Here is a 22,245-nt window from a genome sequence, read left to right on the forward strand (position 1 = left end):
TATTGGCCGATGTGTATTGGAACAGGTCATATGACCCTGATAGACTTACTACTTACTTTTTGGGCTGTTAGCGTTAATGTTGGGAAGGAGAGTTAAAAACCTTCCATCCCTCCCGGTGCTGCTCTGCCCTCCTGCAGTGGCTGCTTACGTTCTTTCTTGTTCATACATTAGTCAATTTCATATAAGAAAAGTTAGGTGAGATTCACCTGCCAGGCCAGATTGGAATCGACCCATTGAGTCAGTTGCCAAGTGGCCAGTGCTGCCTGCTTACCTGGATTCCTCTGATTCAATGAATCTGATCCACTTAAAGTTTACAGCTTAGTTCGGACTGTAATGTCTAGTTGGGCCTTCAATCAAATACTTCGTTTGTAGTTCAGATTTCAAGAAGAAAGACACAGTTCGGGTTTAAGAACTATATTCTTGCCCTCTTGGGATTTTTAAAGGTAGAACCTCCCCTGCTTCCCTTTTTAAGATTTCTTCGTATGGGAAAAGGCACCATGAATCCCAACGCTGCTTCCTCAGAGGAGGAGGAGGAGGCATCCACTAAGAAAAGGGGTGATGTTCACAGACACAGTCAAAACAAAAACAAACCAGCTGTTTGACCAGCGAAAAGGCCAGGATTACCTGTACACCAGGATCTCATCAGCTGAGGTGTTGTACTGGATCTGGAACATCCGGATTCCCGGAAGGTGGAGCTGAGAAGGCCACTGGATGAGAGCGGAGGAAGAGGTCAGCTCGGCCACCACAACCTTCCTCTCGGGCAGAGATTTGGTTTCATTCGGGAAGCTTGACTTGGCCGAAATAAGGATGTCCGAGGGGGCCGGATCCGCTTCCTTCTCGCAGTTTGTGCTGTTAGCCAGCTGAGGGTACGGCTTGACCATGAGTTCGACCGGGGCGGTGGACACACCTGCTGCGTTGGATGCGATGCACGTGAATTCCCCTTTCTCCTCCACGGAAGCCACCAAAATATCCAAGGTCCCGTTCTCGTAGGAGACAGTTCGGGAAGTGTTGGAGACCAGCTTCCCCCCGGGCGAGATCCAGCGGACGTACGGCTCGGGGTCGCCCACGGCTTTGCACTTCAAGGAGACGCTCTGCCCTTCCAGGACCACCTGTTTGGGGGTTCGGTGTGTGATCATGGGGGGATCGCAAACAAACTCCTCCTCTCGAATCGTCCAGAAGTACTTACCCGACAACTCCGGCGGCGAGGCGCAGGTCTCCAGGTCGTCCTCCCGGGTGAGCCTCCGGAGCCATACGAGTTCACAGTTGCAATGGAGGGGGTTGCCCCCAAAGCTCAGCACCAGGGAGGAAAGAGGGGAGCCCTTGGGCTTGGCGTAGACGGGGATTCGGGAGAAAAGGGGGTCCGGCGGGATCTTTTTCAGTTTGTTGGAGGTCATGTCTAGCCGGGCCAGTTTGTGGAGGTCGGAGAAGACCCCTTCCGGTACAAAATCAATGAGGTTATGATCCAGGCTGATGGTGTTGGCATTCGAAAGCCTCCCGATTGTGTCCCAGGGAATGTGAACAAGATTATTATAGGATAGGTCCAAGTCCTCAATGGTTTCAATGAAATCATCCAGAGCGCCCGGCGAGATGTAGTGGAGTTGGTTATTACTCAGGATTAAGTGGCGAAGATTGATCAACCCCTTGAAGTGATCCTCGCTGATGTAGGTGAGTCGGTTACTGTCCAGGTGTAACGCGTGAAGGCCTTTGAGATCAAAAAAGGTGTAAGGCATTATCTGGCTGATTGTATTCCGGGACAATGTCAAGTGGATCAGGTTCGTCATGTTGGCAAAGTCCTTCCGCCGCAGGCTGGTAATGAAGTTGTCCATCAGGCGGAGCTCGGCCGTGCGCCGGTCAATGCCCGGGGGCACAAACAGCAGCCCGGTCTTGGTGCAGAGGATGGTGAAGGAAGGGGAGAGGGTCTGGCACCGGCACCGCGGGGGGCACATCATGGCCTTGACCGCAACGCCCATCGCCAGCAGGGAGAGGACCAGCCTTTCCATGGTAAGGTGTACGGGGCACCTGGAAGAGAACAGAGGTGGTGGTGGTGGTGGGGAAGAGACATCCAGAGAAAGGCTGTGAGAAGCAATGCTATAATGAAGGCCACGTGACAGAAGAGAGATCCCAGTCGCTCCCCTGAGCTTGGATTTGATGGACTGATTAATGGATTTGGAGTACAAGGCCCAGCATCCCCCAGCCAGCCTCTGAAAAAGTAGCTTTACCGTATTCTGGTTGCTACATGCCTAGCGTGTTTTAGCCATTCTGACCGCACCTCGGCCTTCATGAGGATAGAGCCTGGCCCGATCCACGTCTTGCCAAACTCCTGTTTAGATTACTGCCACGCATGGTGGCTGGGGCTGCCCTTGAAGACCATTCATAAGCATCATTGAGCAAGACAGCGAGCGCTGTACTGACTGGAGCTGGGCTTTGTTGTCCCTGGGTCCCAGCAGTGGACCACATCCGCTGGCTTCAGCTCTAGGATTGGGCTCACTCCAAAGCGGTCATTCTAACATTTTATAACGTAGGGACAGAGCAGCGCAAGGCTGAGCCGCCTCTTCTCTTCCCTCTGCTTCCCTTCCTCTGTGCCCCGAATCCTGCTCAGAGAGTGTCTGTTTGTGCAGGATGAGATCTGGTGGGTCGCTATCCGCCAGCAGGCTTTTCCTTCATTGAGAAGCCCATAAGGATGGAATGACCTTCTTAACGGGGCCTGCTTTGCAACTAACTTGTCATATATATATATATATATATATATATATATATATATAATTTGTGCATTGCAAATACCTCTTTATTCTATCAGAGCTTATGAATTCTTAAACACTCTGTTGCCCAGATTTGTCTCAGAGCTGTTTTCACCTCTGTGAAATCAAAAATCCCTTTGATATTTTAACAGTGTTTATTTTTAGAGTTAACGAGGTTTTATTGATTTTACTGTGTTTTATGCATTTATGCATGCCGTCCTGACTGCTTTGGGTAACTCACAGTTTGAATGAACGGATGATTAAGGAAAACAGAAACAAACAAAGAGACAAAAATAAAAAAAACCCACCCAAATCAGCAATGTGGTTTATTTCCAGACAGTTGGCTCATGACCTCAGTGGTCTCTCCATCGTTCGCTCTAGCCATGCACTTCCTCTGTACATCATCATTTGGATACATAGCCATGCTAGAGGAAGAGAGATGACCTGAAAAAACAGAGGCAGGATATCCGGAGCAAGAAAAAAACAGCTCATGTACACAGATGGCTTACAAAGAAAGCCAATATTCAACCGAAGATATCAGGAACAAGAAAACCCAACTAGTTAAGCTTCTTGTGTAATTTGGTAGATTCCACAGGCCATTCCATAAATGCCATCGCTTGGCTTTAATGAACACAGATTTCATATCCATTCATGAAAAACAACGACAAAAAACACACACCACACAGCCTGTTCCGAGTGTTTACCAGCATTGTGTGGCCCCTCTGTGTAATCACAGAGAGTCATAATCTAATTATATAAATTATCTTCCTTATTATTAACCTTGTCACAATCAGGGAGACATTGTGTCTAATTGCAATCACTCCCTTTAACCATGTGTAATGATGCTCATTAAAAAGAAGAAAGCTCTTTAAAAATATTTACTACAGCACTTTAGGAAGCTAAACACCACCATTGAGCCTCACTATTCAGATTTTCCTGAATGGGTCTGGGTTGGTTGGTTGGTTGGTTTCGCCTGTGTCAGGAGTAACGGATTCCTTGCTCTTGGCTCTGATGGGGACTTGGAGCAGAGAGTGACCAACTGCAGCAAGGACTTTCGGGCTTGAATGGAGATCTCCCTGAAAAGGTCAGGGCAGTGCCTGAAGTGAGGGGGCAAGAGTTGTTTCTGCACTGGGGATAATTAGGAAAAGGATCAGAAATGAAACCTTCTCCTGCTGCCCTCTTACAAATCTCTGCGCAGACCAAGAGGGAAAGGATCCCACAGGACGGCTGAGCTGTTTCCAGGTTGGCCAGGATCTGACACCCGCGCCCCAGTCACAGGTGTTCCTCTGGTAAAGGTAAAGGTAAAGGTTCCCCTTGACAATTTTTGTCCAGTCGTGTTCGACTCTAGGGGGCGGTGCTCATCCCCGTTTCCAAGCCATAGAGCCAGCGTTTTGTCAGAAGACAATCTTCCATGGTCACATGGCCAGTGCGACTTAGACACGGAACGCTGTTACCTTCCCACCGAGGTGGTCCCTATTTATCTACTCGCATTTGCGTGCTTTCGAAACGCTAGGTTGGTGGGAGCTGGGACAAGCGACGGGTGCTCACTCCGTCACGTGGATTCGATCTTACGACTGCTTGGTCTTCTGACCCTGCAGCACAGAGGCTTCTGCGGTTTAGCCCGCAGTGCCACCACGTCCCTGTTCCTCTGGTAGTGCTACCAAAATGCCAGTGGGGAAAAAAATGGGGGCGGAGGGAGGCTTCATGGCCAAATATTGGAGCATTTGTATTATGTGCCATTGTTTATTCATAGTAAAATGAATGATTAAGTAATGCTTCCCCTCTATACGGACCCCCCACACACACACATGCAATTTTTTCTTGGTCCTCTAGGTGGCAGGAGCAGCATCCATACTGGGTCTTGTGAGGCATACTTGCACGGTGTCAGCTGTGCCAGGAGGGGGCACTCCTAGCAGCAAAGAATCCCCTCGCCGTGTTGCAAAAGGAGGAGACCCCTGCTTCATAGAGGGCTGCTTGGGGTCCCGTCCTCCCCTGTGTGAGTCCAGGAGAGACCGATTCAGAGATGTGGGTGTAGAGCTGGTGCCAGATCTCCACGCTCCGAGGCTACCACCGCGCATACCCTCCTACAGGGAGACATTTTCTCCATTTAATAAATATTGTAAGATAGGAGGCAATGTGCCTGTTTCTTAGGTTTATGGCTTAAAAGAGAGACTTCCGGTGTCTGAAGCCTTGCGTGGCACCTGGAAGCCCAGAAACCCTCTCCCAAGAAATGGCAAGGAAGCCGGCAGGCATGTTAGTCCAGAGAAGGGCCAACAGGGGGCAGCAAAGAACCACTTTTCATTGAGTCCCTAGCAGTCAAGAAGAGAGCCCTACAGGACCAACCACAGAGGAAGAGGCAAAGTCCTTGGCCTGCTTAGCCATCCGGGCGACTCTGCGCTGCCCGGTCGGTGCCGGAGCATCTCCATAAGGAGGGAACTCTGGAAGGGAATCCTTTGGAGCCTCGGGCCTTTTTCTTTACCCAAGTCACTTAGTTTTCTAGCCAGAGAGTTGCCTGCAGGGGAGAAGAGCATCTCCCAAACCCTTTCATCTGCAGACGTCCCGCTGGAACTCATTTTAAAAAGAGAGAGAAAGAAAGGAAAGAGAAAGGCTGGGAAGATTCCAACGCCATGGAGCCACCACTAAAAAGCCCTTGTTCCGGGTAGTTGCGGTTCTCTGATCCAAAAAGCACGGGCTTAGAAGCCATTGTGCCCGCCTCCAGCTGCAATTTAGGCGTCCGGTGGTCTCTCTCTGCCTCCCCTTCCTTGCACAGGAATCGGAATACCGTCCTCCAGCTTCTGAGTTCAATTGTGAGAAAGTGGACACCCAGCCTTTTCTGAACACCTCCAAATCACCCAGCCACTCCCTGCTCCCAGTCAGGGACAGGGTCCCATGGAGTCCAAGCAGAGCCAGGAAATGTACAGCTGGCCTCACTGTGGCATAGAGGAAGTGGGATTACGTCCGTCACAATGACCCGGGAATCTGGCTTGGCAGGGTCGGGGCCTGGCTTCATCTAGCACAGTATACTGCCAAGGCTTGACTTTCAGCCGCAACAGCCGCTCTGCATAACAGGGTGTTACACAGAAGTCAGTTTTTCCCCAGCCCTGCCTGGAAATCTTCACCAAACTCCTGTTCTCGCTCAACTTCTGAACGAAACTGAGATTGTAATGCGTTGAGGGTGGTGCCACTCCTGCAGAAGCTTTGCAAGAAGGTCGGAAAGGATCTCATCCTGAGCTCTGGTTTACTCTGTTCTCCACTCCTGTATGGGTCCTGTTAAATGTAGGCTGAGAGCAGGAATTCAGATGGCTTCAATCTGAGGCTAAAGTCATACAGGGAAGGGAGTCCACCTAAAACATGCATTCTAATAATGAGAGACAATCGCGTCTTCCTTCTGGCCTCAGCTGGTTCCCAGATTAAATGAATGAATGAATGAATGAATGAATGAATGAATGAATGAATGAATGAATGAATGAATGAATGAATCAATCAATCAATCAATCAATCAATCAATCAATCAATCAATCAATACCACACACCTCTAAACAATAAAACAAAGCAAACTATAAACCTTGTGGCAGCTTTGTGGAGGAGAGACAAGTAAGAAGGGCTTCCAAACCCCATACCTACGTCTTACTAAATGTGTGGCCTGACCCTTTCTTGTTTTGCTGCCACCTCCCGGCATCGCTGCCGCCCTTAAGATCATGCAAGAGACTTCAGGAAGAGACGACACACCTGGGCAGGAGCCTCCTGGCTCGGGGCCAAGTAGCCTTTCGCCCTGGTGTAGTAAAAGATTTCCGAAGCACAACTGGCAGGTCCGTGTACGGTGTGGTGGGTGGGGGAGTGTCAGGCGAGGGCGTCGGATGGAGTTTAAGCCTCCGCCTGCCGTTTGTCGGAGGAGAGGCCCCTCTGGAAGCAGCGCAGGCCGAGAGGGACCCCCTTTCCTCCGGTTGACCTGCTCGGTTCTCCTGGGCTCACGTCCCTTCCTTCTGTCTCCTTGCTTCACTTCCAAGAAGCAGAAACACACAGCAGAGGAAGCTGCGAATCTAGCATTGTCGAGAGGCCTTTGGCCTCCACCTTCTCAGCTGGCGTCTCCTTTTCCATCAAGCCAAATGCTTTTTGTGTAGAACAAAGACCTGACCCGCTGCCCCCTCGACCAACAAGGGAACACTTGGCCACAATCTCTCTCTCTCTCTCTCTCTCTCTCTCTCTCTCTCTCACACACACACACACACAAGGCATTCTCTGTCTCTCTCTGTGGGACATCCATCACCTCTCCTGCTCTAAAATTCAGCACTCTCACCATAAATAGTGGCTCATGTCATTCTTAACCTTTAAAGCAAGGATTTTTAGAAACTTAGAAAATCCAGGAAGAAAGAAAGAAAAGCAAAGAATAAAGTCAGCTCAGTCCACGGCTGCATTATTGGAACGTTCTAAAGCAATTTTCTTTAACCTTTCTCTGCTGTGTCCTAAATTTAAGGGAAGGATGAAGAACACTACATGCTTCATCAGGGTGATTACTCAGCTAATTCATTAATCACTGATGAGAAACGTTCCAGATTCATCAGAGCGTCTACCGCCTGTATAATGCCAATGGGGCTAGAAGGCATGTCGTAAGGGGCTATTACTCTTCTGAGTTGGGCACCTGAAGTGGTGGGTGCACCTCATATCCCTCTCCCCTTTGAAATAATTGAGAGTTTTGGAAGCAGAAAATATCAAATGTTTGATCTTCCCCTGCTCCCCTCTTCTCAATTCGAAGGATTATTTAGTGCATAATAAGATGTTAACGTGTACATTATTTTTCTCTTATTTTTATCAAGTCTAATCCTCATTAAGCAGGGAATATTTATTTATTAAAAACATTTTCCCCGCCTTTCTCCTTTAAAAAAGGACTCAAGATGGCTTACATCCTTGAAAGACAACGTGTAAAGCTGAAAGCAATGAGTGGTTTACATCATTAAAAGAATATTTAAAGCTAAGAACAATGAGTATAAAGAGGCAGCTTACATCGTTAAAAGACAATATTAAAGCCAAAACAATAAGTATGCAAATACTAAAAAAGGAAGAAACAAATACCGCTTTGAGAGATGGTGAACTCAAGTTGCGCTAATGATCCAGTTAGAGCAGCGATGCATAGCAACCCATCTAAAAGTCACTCATGTAACCAGTCCCTGAGGGAAAGCTTGCCAGAAGAGAAAGATCTTCACCTGGTTGTGGAAGGCCAGCAAAGAGGGGGCCAGCCTGGCCTCCAGTGGGAGGGAGTTCCAAAGTCCGGGAACAGCCACAGAGAAGGCCCTCTCCCATGTTGCTGTCAAATGCATCTGTGAAGGGAACAGAATCCGAGCTGGCTCATAATGAGAGATAGCAGTCTTTGAGATAGCTTGGACCCAAGCCATGGAGGGCTTTATAGGTTAAAACCAGCACTTTGAATTCTGCCCAGAAACAGTTCAGTAGCCAGCGGAGCTGCTGTAACGGGGTCGGGGGGGGGGAAGGCAGGGAGGGATGTGATTCCTGTGACCAGCCTCAGTCAGCAATCTGGCCGCTGCATTTTGGACCCCCTAAAGCTTCCTGCCACTTTCCCTTGGCAGCCCCACACAGAGCGCATTACAAAGGCGCAGCCTGCAGATTGGCTAAAAGTGCCATCTACAGAAGTATGCTATGCAAATCTAATAACCGGCCAGAGTCACAAACAACCTCTCTCTCTCGCTTTCTCTCGCTCTGCTGTAGTCCCCTGTGTTCCCCAGCACTTTCTATTTATTTGTATATAAAACACACAAACTGCCCACTCAATGAAGTTGTAACTATTTTTTAAAGCTTGCAGAAGGCATATAAAATCAGCCGGGCAGCAGAGGCAGGAGCAGCAAATTTATACCGAAGAAGCCCAAGGACTCGGCCTGTTAAAACGGCCCTTCTCGACAGGCTGAACGGCAATGAGAAAACGCCCCCCCCTCCTGTAGCCTTCAGTGGAGGTCTGTTAGAACAGGGCAGCCCCAGGGACGGCATGTTTTCCAGGTGACGGTTTTGGCTTTCCAATCCCCTGTAGTGTTGGTGTTTTTTAACTGAGCTACAATCATGCTTGGGTGATATGTGGATGAGAAAGAGGTGCCCCCCCCATGACCGCTGGTCTTCTCCAGGGTGACAAGATGGCCTGTCTTTGAGCGAACAGATAGGGTGCTCCTGGCCACGAGGGCTTCCCTCTGGAGCGCCTGGTTGACCCGTATAAGAAACAGGAATCTGGAGCAGACAGCTTCAGATGTACTGTAGACTAAACCTGCCAGGGAAGGGTTGAGCTTTTAACCCAGTGATCAATCTGAGCCCTGTTTTAGTCAGTGGGTGTAGCTTGAAAGGTTGGAGCCCCTGGCTGTGGAGTTGGGGATTGTGAATTCAAATCTCCTCTGTGCCTCCCGCCCCAGGTAGGTGGGACTCATTAGCCTGGGAAGGCAGCCCATCGAGGAGAAGGAAAACTCCAATTTCAAACCTCCACTGCCTTGTGGCTCTATCTACCTTTGGAAAAGGCTTCAGGAGTTAACCTCAAGGCAAAATCTGGAGCTGGAGTCCCGGAGGCAGTTTGTGTCATTCTGACAACTCCTGCGACGTCGCTGAAACCAGTTGTATTGGCTCTTGCCTTTCCATTGGACTATTTCAGTGATGTGGAGAGGGGGGATTTGCTGCTTGGGTAACAGCCTATCCTCCATATTATTCTACCCATCCTCCATATAGAGCACGTCACCATAGTCTCTCGAGACCGAAGGATGCCTATGTCTATGTGCGTCCCGAGATTGGAGTCAGTTAAGATCACCCAGAGGGTGTGCAGCTGATGGGTTTGTGTGCCTTGCTCACACAGAGCACCACCAGTAGGAGGGACTGGGAAGCCATATTTGAATACTTTATATCTAGAAATCTCTGGAAAGAGTTGCCATAAGTTGGAATCGATTTGATGGCCGCTTCTTCAACGCTACAAGTCTCTGGGCAAGGACACCCAGCGTCTGTATGCTGCTGTCCATTGCCTTTGGTGCTGAAGCCGTGGTTGATGGCTCTGACCTGCAGTAGCTGCAGCGGTTGTCACATGGGTGGCAAAATGGGCGATTGGGGGGGGGGAGCCTACCAAACCACATGTCATCCTATATAAACTGCAAGAGGACTAGACATCGGGATCAGGGTAAACCTCCTTGGGAAATCCTCACAGGTTCTTCTGCTTAACAGCTGCTTTAAGCACTCAGGCATATTTAGATAATCAGCTCTCAGAGGTTTGATCTTTTGAAGGCTCACTTTTCAAATGCAAAGCTTATTGCAATAAGCTGTAAAAGCAAAGCCGTGGCACCGATCCAGGACCAAAGAACCAGGCAGATGGCATCCGGTTCCCAGGCATCGGGGCAACCTTCTCTTAGGAGTTCACTCCCCTTGGTATAGGAGCTTTTATGCAGGTATGGAGAATACACTGAAGAACCCTCAGTTTAAAAATCTCCAGATTCAGCCCATCAGGGCAGAGATCGAAACACTAAAATCATATCCTTCCAAGATTTGGAAATGCTGCTCTTTTTTTTTGAACAATGGGGACAGGAAAGGAAAGACTTCACCATCTCATGGACATCAGAACCATGGCCAGCTCCCTTTGGCAAAGGAAGCAAAGCCAGTAAGGGATGTAGAATCCCCCCCACTTCTCTCCCCCCCAAGAGTGGCAATGGACTGACTTTTAAGGCACCGTGTGCAGAGCCCCAGTTTATCAACTTACATGACTTGTGCAGCCCCAAAGAGGGTCCGAGGAAGAGGGTTCCCCCCAATATGATGCAGGGAGCATCCTTTGGAAGACTCCAAGGCCAGTCCTGGGTGGGGGCCACACCTGGGGCAGACCCAGTGAAAGCCACCCCAGTTGGGTTCATGATAAATGAGAGGTAGCACCGCCGCCCTTGCTTTTCCAAGGCAGGCTACGTGTATTTAATGCAAAGCAATCAAGAATAAATGGTTTATGAGCACACTTCATAGAGATGCTAAAATCTTGCTAATTGGAAAGAGCTGGGCCCACCACAGGATACCGGGCGTCTTGGAAGCCTCTCATGATGCCAGTTCTTCAAAGCTGCCAGGGTGAGACTATTCCCTCCTTGTAAAAGATCTTGGCCGTATTTGAGCTGGTTGCTACGCAGCCGCTTCACACAAGGGGCAACCACACCTTGCACGTGCGTGCGCACACACACACACATTTCACTTCGAAAACCAATTTCCTAATTGTAATAGGAATTAATTATGACTCAACAAGCAGAGTTTTGCCACATGGTTAAACCTGAGGAAAAGGAATCTCTCTTCTATTTTTGAACATCGTGTTTTATTTATTTAGACACAAGTGAAAGCCCTCAAGCACACACACACACATATACCTCACTGAAATAAGAAGTGCACGCACGCATGCACGCATGCACGCACGCACCCCCCCTTCTCCCAGCCATCGTAATACAGATGTTAGAATCATGCCTTTGGAAGGGAAGCTCAAGGTCCTTCCCTGCCCAGTGCAGGAATATCCTCTTGCAAATGCATGAGTAACAGGGATGAGTACAAAGCCGTCCCGTGTCCCATCCCGTCTCGATCCAAGTGGCTGGGTGGTTTTTGTGCCTGCCTTTACCCCGAACCACCTCCTCTGTGAGCCAGTTGGGAGGGAAGGCGTGGGCAGAGAGTCAGCAGGTAAGTGGCTGACTGCCCACGGTGTGCCCTCTTTCTTAGCCCTTCCCGTTCTTTCAGGAAACAGGGCATGTGAGGAGAGCTCTCCGATATGCTCCATTTGGCAGCAGAGCGTGAGTCCTGCCAAAGGCCCACAAAGCTGCTTGGCAAGCTGACCTGGAGCCTCATTCTGTTGTGAACAGGGGCACCTTAGGCTGACTTTCTCTTTGGGCTCCAAGGTGGTGACAGAAGCAAGGATGGGGGACCGGCCAGGACCCCCTTAGGGCAGCCTCTGAGGGCCACGGGGGCCTTGCTGGTTGCCCAGCCTTGTATCAAATCATTCCAACTTGGCCTAAGATAAGTATAAAAGTGACAGATTCAGGTAAATATCCATGGAGAGGACACGTACCGGTGACACTGCAGCCTAAACCTGCGCAGAGCTTTTCCCATCAGCCTCATGTAGGAGTTGGACAGCCTGGTGAGAGGAAATGAGATGAACTCTTATGGCATCCCCTAAGCCTCTGGTTCCCAACCTTGGGTGGCTTGGGTCTTCTTGGACTGCAACACCGAGACACCAGCACCACTCCCTGTGCTGGCAAAGGCTTCTGGGAACTGTAGTCCAAGGGCACGTGGGGACCCAAGACCGCAGCCCTGAGCCAAAGGCTGGAAGAGAGTGTCCCCAGAACCACGTTCTTGGACCAACTTTCAGGGACAGCCCCAAAGGGGGCTTCTGGAATAATAACGTGTCTCATGATATCAAAAGCCACGGAGACGTCCAGGGGGACCGACAGGGATTTACCCCTCCATCTGCTCCCAGTTGAAAGCGAGGTCATGCGCCACCCAATGGGCTTCCAGAGAGGAAGGAGCCATCAAGAGGCAAGCAGTTTTCCCCATCCCCCCAAAGTGCCTCAAGGCCAGCAGCTGGAGAGCCCCTGCCGAGGGCTGGAAATGGGGGGGAAATCCAAAGGGGGAACATCGCAAGGGGCCACCTGAAGAGAAACAAGGAAAGAGGCCAGCCCCCCCCCCCGAAGAATCAGACGGGAGATGCTCATGTTTTGTACGTTTTGAAACTCGATTATTAAAGCGCAGAATGCATGATGGCAACCCCAGCCGATACTGCGGGAGAAGGTGCCATCAGGAAAAAAAGCAGAATATTTATGAGGACCAATTACTCTTGCTTTGTTGCTTGTCTTGAGTCACGCAGCTAAGAACGGCAGCCTCTTAATAATGAAGTAGCTGTCTTAGGATTGAAGAGCAAGGACAATCAATCTGAGGGAAAGCTAACAAAGGGCAGGAGAGCACACAAATATTGCCAGCTGGAGAAAGTGATCCTTCATTTCGAAAGCCAGCAAAGCAGAATTTTTCAGATGCATTTAAAACTCGGCTTGTGGGGACATGTTTTTTCGAGTGTCCACCTTTTATTGCCTTGTTGGGGTTTCATGCGTTGCGGCCGACTGCGCTAGGTATTTTCATTTGGAACCTGGTGCAGAAATGCCCAGAAGTGGCCAACGTGAATGAGGTTAAGCACAGCAAGAAAGTGGATCAGGCCAAGTGGGTTGTATCCAGCCCCAGCATCTTCCTGCTGACTTCTTCCAATAGTGAACGAGATCCCTTCTGTGATGTGCAGAAGTTGAGCAGGGAAGTGGCAAAAAGGAAGTGGCGGTCAAAGGGAGAGGGCCTTGACCCAGAGGTTCAGCTCTTATCATCCACAGTGGCAGGTATCAGTCCCAGGCGCCCATCTGTTCATCTTGACAAGCCACCTACGGTCAACCCAGTAGCAGGAAAGTTGGACAGGAGTTTCTCTAGGGAGTTTCTGTGGCTGAGCAGGAATTTGAACCCAGATCTCCAGAGTCCTAGCATGAATCTACTTAAACCATGGCTCTCTCACCCTCATTCTTAATGATCTAGGGTGAAGGAAGTAGAGACCACAGTGGCCATAAAAACGGTGGCAGCCCCGGGGAGTCCTGACGTTTCACTGGAGGATTCAGAATGAACCGTTGTGTCAACAGACAAATCCTGTGAAATTGCTAAAAAGCATACCATGCGGGGGGGGGGCATCTTCATTTAGTTTATTTGGAGTTGTATGCCTCCTGGCAAACTTCATCTTGATTTACACATTTGCAACATTGGACTATTTACAACACTCCGGGCGGTTTGTTCTCTTCATTTCATCCCCAAGGCAATTGGCTCTTCTGGAGCTCACAGGAGGTGTGCATCCATAGTGCCAGTGGTCACGCTGCCTGGATGATTTTGGGAGTTGCGGTCCATAAACCACAATAGGTACCTCAGAGGGTTGTCTGGACTTCCTATACAAAGCCCTTGGTGCCCTCTGTTTGGTGATAACCACTCAAGTGTTCCAGGGATGCATGGAAAGAGAATTCCACTGAGCACCTCTTCCTACTTCAGGAATACTCTGCACCACACAGAGAGGAACACAATGGCTTTACCACCCCTGCCAGTTTGGAAGGCACTGCCTTTGCCCACCTGATCTGTGCCTTTGAGTGTTATCTGGGATCTGAGCAGAGAGGAAGCAGAGACGGAGGATTGACTCTCTCCCATCAACTGATCACAGTGACCCAGAGAAAACGAACTACACACAGCCAGGAGAAAAATGACCCACTTCATCTCATGAATCTGACCATGGAGGAGGCTGCAGCTGCTTGCTCTCCCCTTGGCAAGCATGGTGGAGGAGGCAATCAAAGCAACGAAGCCCCATCTTGAGCTGGCCTTTTATTCTGTAGCCTCAAGACCTGTCAGAAGCTCATCCTTCAGTACAGTGTGGAAAACCCAGTGGCTGCAGCTAGATCACACTTCTGTTATTTATACACTAAATGACTACCCAACCCTGGCCAACTCCATCCGCCAATGAAGTGAGGAAGATCCTCCTGCCTTCTGCTTATTTAAAACATGAGGGTCAGTGTGGCAAGCCGCATTAAGAACACCTCCCGCCCATTCTACCATTAACATCCATTTGAGCATGATGGGGTGGGGTGGGGATGTTAATGGGAAGCCACATTTGGAAGCAGCATCCCTTACCTGGCTTTGCTTCCTGTTCCAGTGGGAGCTGTCCGTGGTGCTGATATCCGCAAGATAACAGCTTTTCCTTCTTTTCCCCCTTGTTCAAAAGGGTTCCCCTTGATTCGGTCCTGGTTATGCCTCATCTTGAGTTCTATGTCCAATTTCTGGACACCGCCCTTCAAGAAGGGTGCCAACAAACTGTAGCACATTCAGAAGTGGGCAACGAGGATGATTGGGGTAGTGGAAACCAAGCCCTAAGAGGAAAGACTGAAAGAACTGGGAGTGTTTTGCCTTGAGAAAAGAAGAGGGAGGGGAGATAGGATAGTACTTTGCAAATACTTGAAAGGCTGTGCTACAGATGAGGGGCAGGATCTGTTCTTGATAATCCCACAGTGCAGGATACGCAACTATGAGATGAAGCTAAAGGAAGCCAGATTTCCGTTGAATACCAGGAAAAACTTCTCAACTGTTAGAGCAATACAATAATAAAACCAATGACCTTGAATGGTGGTTGAGTGCTCCAACAGTGGTGGCATTGAAAAAAAATTTAGACAGCCACCTGGCAGATCTCCTTTTATTCACATTCCTGTCTTGATCAGGGGGCTGGACTTGATGGCCTTAGAGGCCCCTTCCAACGTCATGCTCCTCTGCTTCTCTGAATAAACTACAGAAGTGCTTTTGAACGCTCTCTCTCCCTGGCTGCCATGATGAAGTTGTTTTACTGCCATGAACGCTCTCCATGAATGGCTACCCTCTATATGCCGGCCGTGGTCCCTGGAAGCGTTTTAAGCCATTTGTTTGACATTAATCGTGTTTTAGCTGCCGCCTCACGAACCTTGTTTCCTGGAAGATAACAAACAGCGGCTCATCTGACCTCTGCGGCATTCTGCTGTTTGATCACCAGGACGGGAGCGGCTTGCTACAAGCTGGCGAGCCTCACCTGCTGCTGACCCCGACGGATGCTCGGCCTCTCTGATATTTGCTGGAGAGCACCTTCCAGCCGACCCGAGCATATCCTGGAGAAACCGCTCGCCTCTGTGTTCCAGAAAAAGGCTCTGGTTTCATTTGTGACGATAACAGGGCAGGGAAGACAAAGCTCAGAATGTTTTCAGCCAGAAGCCCCTACAGAAGGCGCAGAGAGAGAGAGAGACGCCCTCCCGCCTCTCTGCAACGGGACCTGTGTAACAGGGAGTGCGGGTCGCTTGGATCTCACCAAGGCTGTGAACCTCTCTGGGTTTTGGTCTGACTTTTACAGCGGCTTTCCAAGGTGCTAAACCCCAATCTCCTCAGAGCCGGCATGCCCTGGATAGCTCCTCTAAAGACTGGACTAAAACCCAGAGCGGATTCACTTCCTCAAAGCCCTGGAGTCCTCAAGCTCCTTGGGTTAGTGGTGAAACTATGCAGGTGCTGCCATGTACGCTTAGAAGTGGGCTGGGAGGACAAAATCTGCTTCCTGCCTCTGTGTTCAGGCCGGTATAGCCGTACATGCAGCGGCGGAGTGATCAAACAGCCTGTCCCAAATTCACAGAACACATGGAAGCTGCCAGCACGGGACATGTCCCAGGAAAAACGAGAAGAAAGAGGAGCGCCTGCACTTCTTCTGGCCGCCCTGTGCCACTGACACAGCACCCAGCGTTTCTCGTTAACATCAGTGGAAGCCCTTTGAAGGGGAGACCAGACCTTGGAGGTGACGTACACTTTCATCCAAAGAGAGGCTCATTATCTGAGACAAGCCTCTGTGTCTGCCACATGCTGATGAAGGTGTAACAACACCGACAGCCCTGGATGCCATCGCCTTGAAGTTGGTCTTCTGCATGCATGCACGCATGCATTATCAGCTCGCTGCCTCCTCACCCCCGCCTGTTTTTTAAAAAAATTACCTCCTTTGAGCTGGTGACAAACCCCAGCCCACCCATTGATAGCAACTTCTCCTGAATGATTTCATTTCTCAATATGTATTTATTGGCCATTAAGCTAGTCTCCTTTAGCTCCAGGGTAATGACCCATTAGCAAGGCATATATAGGTCCATCTCAGTCAATCCATGCTTAGAAACATCTGATTCCAATTAATATAGCCTGGGTAAGCTGATAACCATTTAACATTTCTCTGCTAATTAAATCCTGTCAAGTACATCCTCTTTTATTTCACCATGCCCCGGGTGCGAGAATCGAACAGAAATAGGGGTGAGATACTGCCTTTTAAAAACTCTTTTCTTCTTCTTCTTTACTTAAGGTACTGAGAGTGGAAGATGTTTCCAATGTGAAATGATTTTCGCCTGGGCAAAATGGCAGTTGCAAACATTGGAGGAATTCGTTTTCCAGATGGAATGATGGTCTTCAGAGCTTAAGGCAGAAATGCATGGTCAAAAGCAGTGGGAGATGCTGGGGAAAAGAACTGGAGATGATGAACTTTGTCTTGGCTGTTAAAGGGGTAACATGAAGCTCATGGAAGCCTCAACAAATCTGATAAACGATCAATTGATGAATTAGCTCCAAGTGTGGAGAGCAAGATGCTGTGGGTAGGGATGCAAAGGCTGGGAGGTAGAAAATGAGGAGGGAGAAAAGGCAGGTGCAAAAGGTGCAAAAGGGAGGTACAAAAGGTGTTACACCTGCTGGGCTTGGCTACCCATGACTCTCAGCTGGGTCCACCACTAGGCGCCTACGATTTGGCACAGCAAGACTCCAGCAGGACGGTAGGACGGCTAGGTCCTCGCTGGGTGAGCTGAGACACGGGGATTATTTTCTGCGTGACCAAGTCACAAACCAGGCCTGGACCCTTCCTTATCTGCAACTTGAGTTCACAAAGAGCTGGAAGATTTCTGAAGGAGAGGGAGGGAGAAGAAGAGGTACATGAAGCGACATCTCGAGGAGGAACATGGCTCAAGGGAATGGGTATTTTGAACACCCCTGCAGTGGGCCTGCACTGCGGCTGCCGGATCACAGATCTGCAAACCAGCACATTTCTAGCTTATTCTACTCTACACTTTGTTATCTCCATGGGCAGGGAAGAGCCAGGCAGTCTGGGGCATGCTTGCCTTTGTCCTCTCCCTCCAAACCCCATCCTCTCCTCATCCAGGCAAGCGTTGCTGCTTCCAACCCCAGCAGGTCAGTTCCTCAGAGAATCGGTGGGGGAGCAGAAGAGGGATGGGCAAAGTCCCTGTTCAAACATTGCCCCTTCCTGCACCCTATGAGGAGATGAGCCCTATCCGGGGAGGTGACACCCAGGAAGCTTTCACCAGGAAGAGCGGGGCATGACGATAAAGGCGGCAGCCCCTTCGAATGGATCCCTGGGGTTCCTGCTCCTCTCCAGGGCCAAGAAAGAGTCCTCAGATTGAGAAGCCGAACCGGAGATTCAGGCGGTCTTTCCACTGTTTGAGAAATCCAACTTGAAAGGAATCCCCTGCATAAATCCTGAGGATCAAGTCAGGAAACAAAGCAAGCTAATTTGCAACTCCCAGGAGGTGGGAGGGGCTCCTGCTGTGATACTCAACAGGCAGTCAGCCATAAGGAATCTCCTCTTTTAATTATGAGCTATCCATAACACTTCTTTCTGCCTTCCATCTCTGAACAACATCCTGGACTGAGAAAAACCTTAACACGTTGGTTTCCTCGTGTAGCTTCCGGAAGAATTTCTTTGGCTTCCTGGGCTCTTCAAAGCTGTCGGGCTCCTGATCAGGCAAAGCAGGACCTCCCTGGTCTCCACTCATCCTGTTCCAGGGTGGAAGCTGATAATTTGGGCTATTGTCTGGTTTAAGGTACATCCCCTTTTGGGACCCAGATGGTAAGTCCAGTTTTGGTTGTCTGAAGCCCAGGAAGAACAAGGACAGTGATATGATCTCTCTCAGTTTTCCAGGAGATGGTTCAATCCCTGCCTACATGCATCTCTGGAGGCGTTCGTCTCTAATGTCAGAGTTATCATGTCCAAGTCAGTGCGAATGCCAGGGACTTCACAGATGGATCCCAGCAAGCCTTCAAAGGGTGGGGGCTCTCCACCTTACACACAAAAAGCTCTTTGCTGCTGGAGAAGACTTTTCTGCCCATGGGCGACCATTCAGGAATTCCCCCCCCCCTTTTCAGCTAACCAAGTTAACCCCTCCGTCTGCTGCTGAAGAGCTGTGGTGTCTTGTGGACAGCAAGGAAGTCAGAGGAAGAAGACCTTCTGGAATGACGAGAACAGGCACTGCATGACCTCCATCCATTGGCCAAATGCTGCAGGACGGTCAGTCAAGTGCACGGCATAAATAATGAAGAGGCTCATGGCTTCACCAGAAATGCCTCGTCATCAGAGACAGACCACAAACATCCAAATGGATTCAGCAGACTAGGTCTGCGTGCCAAGCGAGAGTAGCTAAAAATGTTGCCCAAAATTCTGCGTATTTGAATATGATCTTCTGAGTCAAGGGAGGCTGAACAGGAAGCCATCCCTCCCCTCAAACACACAGGAAGGTCTGGAGGCTGCTCAAACACAGCGCGAGGCTTGCCATGTGCCTATAGGAGCCCTTTCCTTCCACAGATACCAAGGGATACCCTGCAAACCGCCTAGAGTGGTCGAAATGACTAGATAGGCGGGGTATAAATACAATAAATAAATAAAAATAAAAAAACCTAATGGGGAATCCCAAATATTTCGTTCGTCCTGTAGGATCTCTCTCTCTCTCTCTCTCTCTCTCTCTCTCATACAGGACTGGAATTAGGGCAGCCATGATGAAGCCTGGAGGAGACATGTCCCTGCAGTTTAGAACTGACATGGGCAAGAAAGAGAGGAGCGTGGCCTAGACAATTTGAGCCTTAGGGTTTTCAGGGATGTGAAGGTATCTAAGGAACACAGAACCGGAGTTTGAGACATCATCCTTTATACAAAAGTCTTTATGCAACTCACTACTGTGTGGTGGGCTGGCTGTTGTTAGAATCGCTCCAGACATGGAAGTTGCTTTGCTTTGCTGCCTGTTGTTTTTGGAAAAATACTAGAAAATGCTCTCCATTTCCCTCTAGTGGCCGCTTTTGATACTGAACAAAATAATAATTTCACTGGCACTTAGGATCAAGGACAGAATAGGGTAAGTTTCAATGTGCCCTAACATGACCTTTTGAAAACCACAAGGGAAGAAATTGTTGGAATACTCATCATTTTGCTTCTCAGATGTTACTCAGTAACGCTGTCATTACTGCCCAAATGAATGAATGAATGAATGAATGAATCCCCTCAACCGCACGTCTGCCTGCCTGCCAGCTGCCCATCTCATAGAGGACTACATAACATGCGCCACAGCAGTGTGTCTGTAAATGCAACCTTTTGCATTATTACTTCCAGACAAATGACAGGTTACCCATCTGTAATTGTAGTTCTTCAAGTGGACATCTGTGATTCACACCCTCGGTGATTTGTGCCTGCGCGCACCCAGGGTGTGATTCACAGAGGCCACAAAGAAGAATTCTTACCGTTTCAAGACCTGTTTACTTTTGCCAATAATTTGCATAAAAACATAAACACTGCGTCCCTTTTCTCTCTCTCTCTCTCTCTCTCTCTCTCTTTGTGTCTGTCTGTCTGTCTGTCTGTCTGTCTCTCTCACACACATTTGCATGCATGCACACACACAGTCACCAAAGTCAGCAGACCTGATCTCTGCTGAACGTTAAAAAAAACACAACTTTTTCTTTTCCTGCATCTTGGACTGATAGAACCTGTTTCATCTTTGTTTGCTAGAAGACAATACACTTGGGTTCCACCCCACCAATTGCTATAGGTTTTGTAATTGTTCCTGCTGCCGTTTTCTGAATCATAAAATGGGCTAATGGCTTAATTGAAATTGAGAATATAAAACCAAATCAAGCTGTGAGCATGAAGAATTGCAAGACGTGGCATCTCCCACCTACAGTAATTGCTCGTTGACCAACAGGCTTGGTGCCCTGCTGGAGAGTGAGTCCTAGAAGCTGAAAATGCGAACTGACTTGCCTGCAAAGTTATCCTGGCCGTGCCCCCCCCACCAGATTTCATCCTGAATGCTATGACCTTTCCCTGCCCCCAAGTTCGCTGGTGCATTTGACTTTAAAGCCATTTCCTCTCCTGCCTTTAATTCCAGAAACTGGAATAATACGGTTGTGCTTTCACGGGCAAAATTAATTTGGCCACGGACCTGGCGGGAATCTGGGCTGCAGGCCACCGGTTGGGGGAAAAGGGGGGCGGGGGAAACGTTGCACTCCATAACCTGACCCTTCTGGAGCAACCCAAATGGCAAATTGACCCAGGGACTTGAAGGCGAGGGGGGGGCAGCTGGAAAGAGGCCAAGCCGACCCGCGGAAAGAGGCGAGAAGATGCTGACTTACTTTCAACCAGCCTTCAAGCTTGCTGTCCGTCGTGTCTCAGCTTCCCACTTCCACCTGGACCTCGTTGGCGTCGCTCCCTGCCCTTGACCTCACAGACCGGGCTCTCGGATCCGCCATGCCTCCAATCAATGTCGCAGCCCTGGTTCAGCGTCAGCTCCGAGAAGGCAGCCATCCCACTGAAACGAAAGAGACCATCTCTGGGCTTGGATTTCAGGCATTCCTCCCGCAGGCCTCTCTCTGGATGGCCAAGAGAGGCCAACAATGTTTATTTATGATCTTCCGATGAGGTCAAGGCTAGTTATGGGGTTCTCCCTGCTCCTTAATCCTCAAAGGAACAGGCCTATGTGGCTGAGTCAGAAAGGTCTGCCCTGAGATCACTCCATCAATCCGTGGCGCTAGAACCCAGAACTTCCAAAACACCATGCCTGGCTATCAATGGGTGGAGCTGAGCCCTGTCTTCCAACAAGGGAGATGCCTCATCCTGGCCATTTCCTCCAAGACTCCTTCCTGTCCATTGGCCACACCAAGGGGGATTCATTCCTTATGGCAGGGTCCATAGCTGGTCTCACCCCAGGGTGGTCTGAATTCTATCCACACCCCTTCTAGGACCCCTTCTCTCACCCAGAGCCCAACACCAGTGGGTGCACCAAAGCACTGAAGGGTGTTTCTGCTCTCCCCTGTCCTTCTACTCTGTGCTTCAGCTGCAGGATCCCAGCCAGATTCATGGATTAAGCACCTTATGAAACCAAGCAGAAGAATCCTAGCCCTCTCCTTGGGCCACCTCTTGCTACCATGGGAAGTGAGCCAACTGGGAGAGGAAGCACTCAGGGGCGGAAGGGAGGGCACAGCTACCCTGAGTGGGGTTCAAACCAAAGGGGGCCCATGGACAGCCAGATGGGGTTCGGCCTCTGCCTTATGCCAGCTGGGGGAAAAGGAAGCCCCAGCAACAGACATCAGTGCCACAGCGACATCAGACACAGTGTGCTGCTCATTCAAACCACAGAACTCTACGTCTCCCAGAACTGTTGGCCCTGAATGCACTAACAATTCTTTGGTGTGTGTGTGTCTGAGCAGATGCTTTCTTAGCTCTTCCTGGAGTTCCCCAGTGGTCACTCATCCAACTGCTAACCAAGCCCAAACCTGGTTAGCTTCTGAAACCAGACAAGATACCTTCAAGGTAGTATGGCGGAGTCCTTTGGGAAAACACTGGGGTGATTTTTGAACCTAGCACTGCTTACTCCATGCTTTTGGAGAAGTGTTTTCCATCAGAGATGGTCTGAACGTTCCTTCAATATTCCAACTCAAGAGAACCGTCAAGTCTTGAGCTGGGAAATCTGCTTCAGATTTTAGTCTGAACTTTAGACATTAATCAAAGGTGTGGAACCTAGTTTTGGAGACACAGCTCAGCCTGTTAGAGAGCACCTGTAAAGTTCAGGTCAAAACCCGGAGCGGGCTGACTGCCCTCTTGCGCTTCACGTTAACATCCTCCAACCGGGCGAGGTCTCCCAGGGAGCATGGTGTC

General features: G+C 49.6%; 1 protein-coding gene across 2 annotated transcripts in view; it reads right to left on the reverse strand.

The window, feature by feature from the left end:
* LOC110075602 (leucine-rich repeat and fibronectin type III domain-containing protein 1-like protein) overlaps window positions 1-22,245 on the reverse strand; it is a 51,498-nt gene that overhangs the window by 1,223 nt on the left and 28,030 nt on the right. Inside the window, exons 2-3 of one of the 2 annotated variants that reach the window (XM_072979780.2) lie at window positions 20,724-20,899; window positions 625-2,019 (exon numbers count right to left, since the gene is read on the reverse strand). In XM_072979780.2, the coding sequence (XP_072835881.2) occupies window positions 625-2,000 (1,376 nt within the window). In that variant the 5' untranslated portion in view covers window positions 2,001-2,019; window positions 20,724-20,899. Of the gene's footprint in view, window positions 1-624; window positions 19,502-20,723; window positions 20,900-22,245 lie in introns of those variants that run through there. The other variant, XM_078380023.1, reaches the window with a different exon arrangement.

This window comes from Pogona vitticeps, chromosome 9 (genome assembly GCF_051106095.1).
Source record: "Pogona vitticeps strain Pit_001003342236 chromosome 9, PviZW2.1, whole genome shotgun sequence".
NCBI classification, from domain to species: domain Eukaryota; kingdom Metazoa; phylum Chordata; class Lepidosauria; order Squamata; family Agamidae; genus Pogona; species Pogona vitticeps.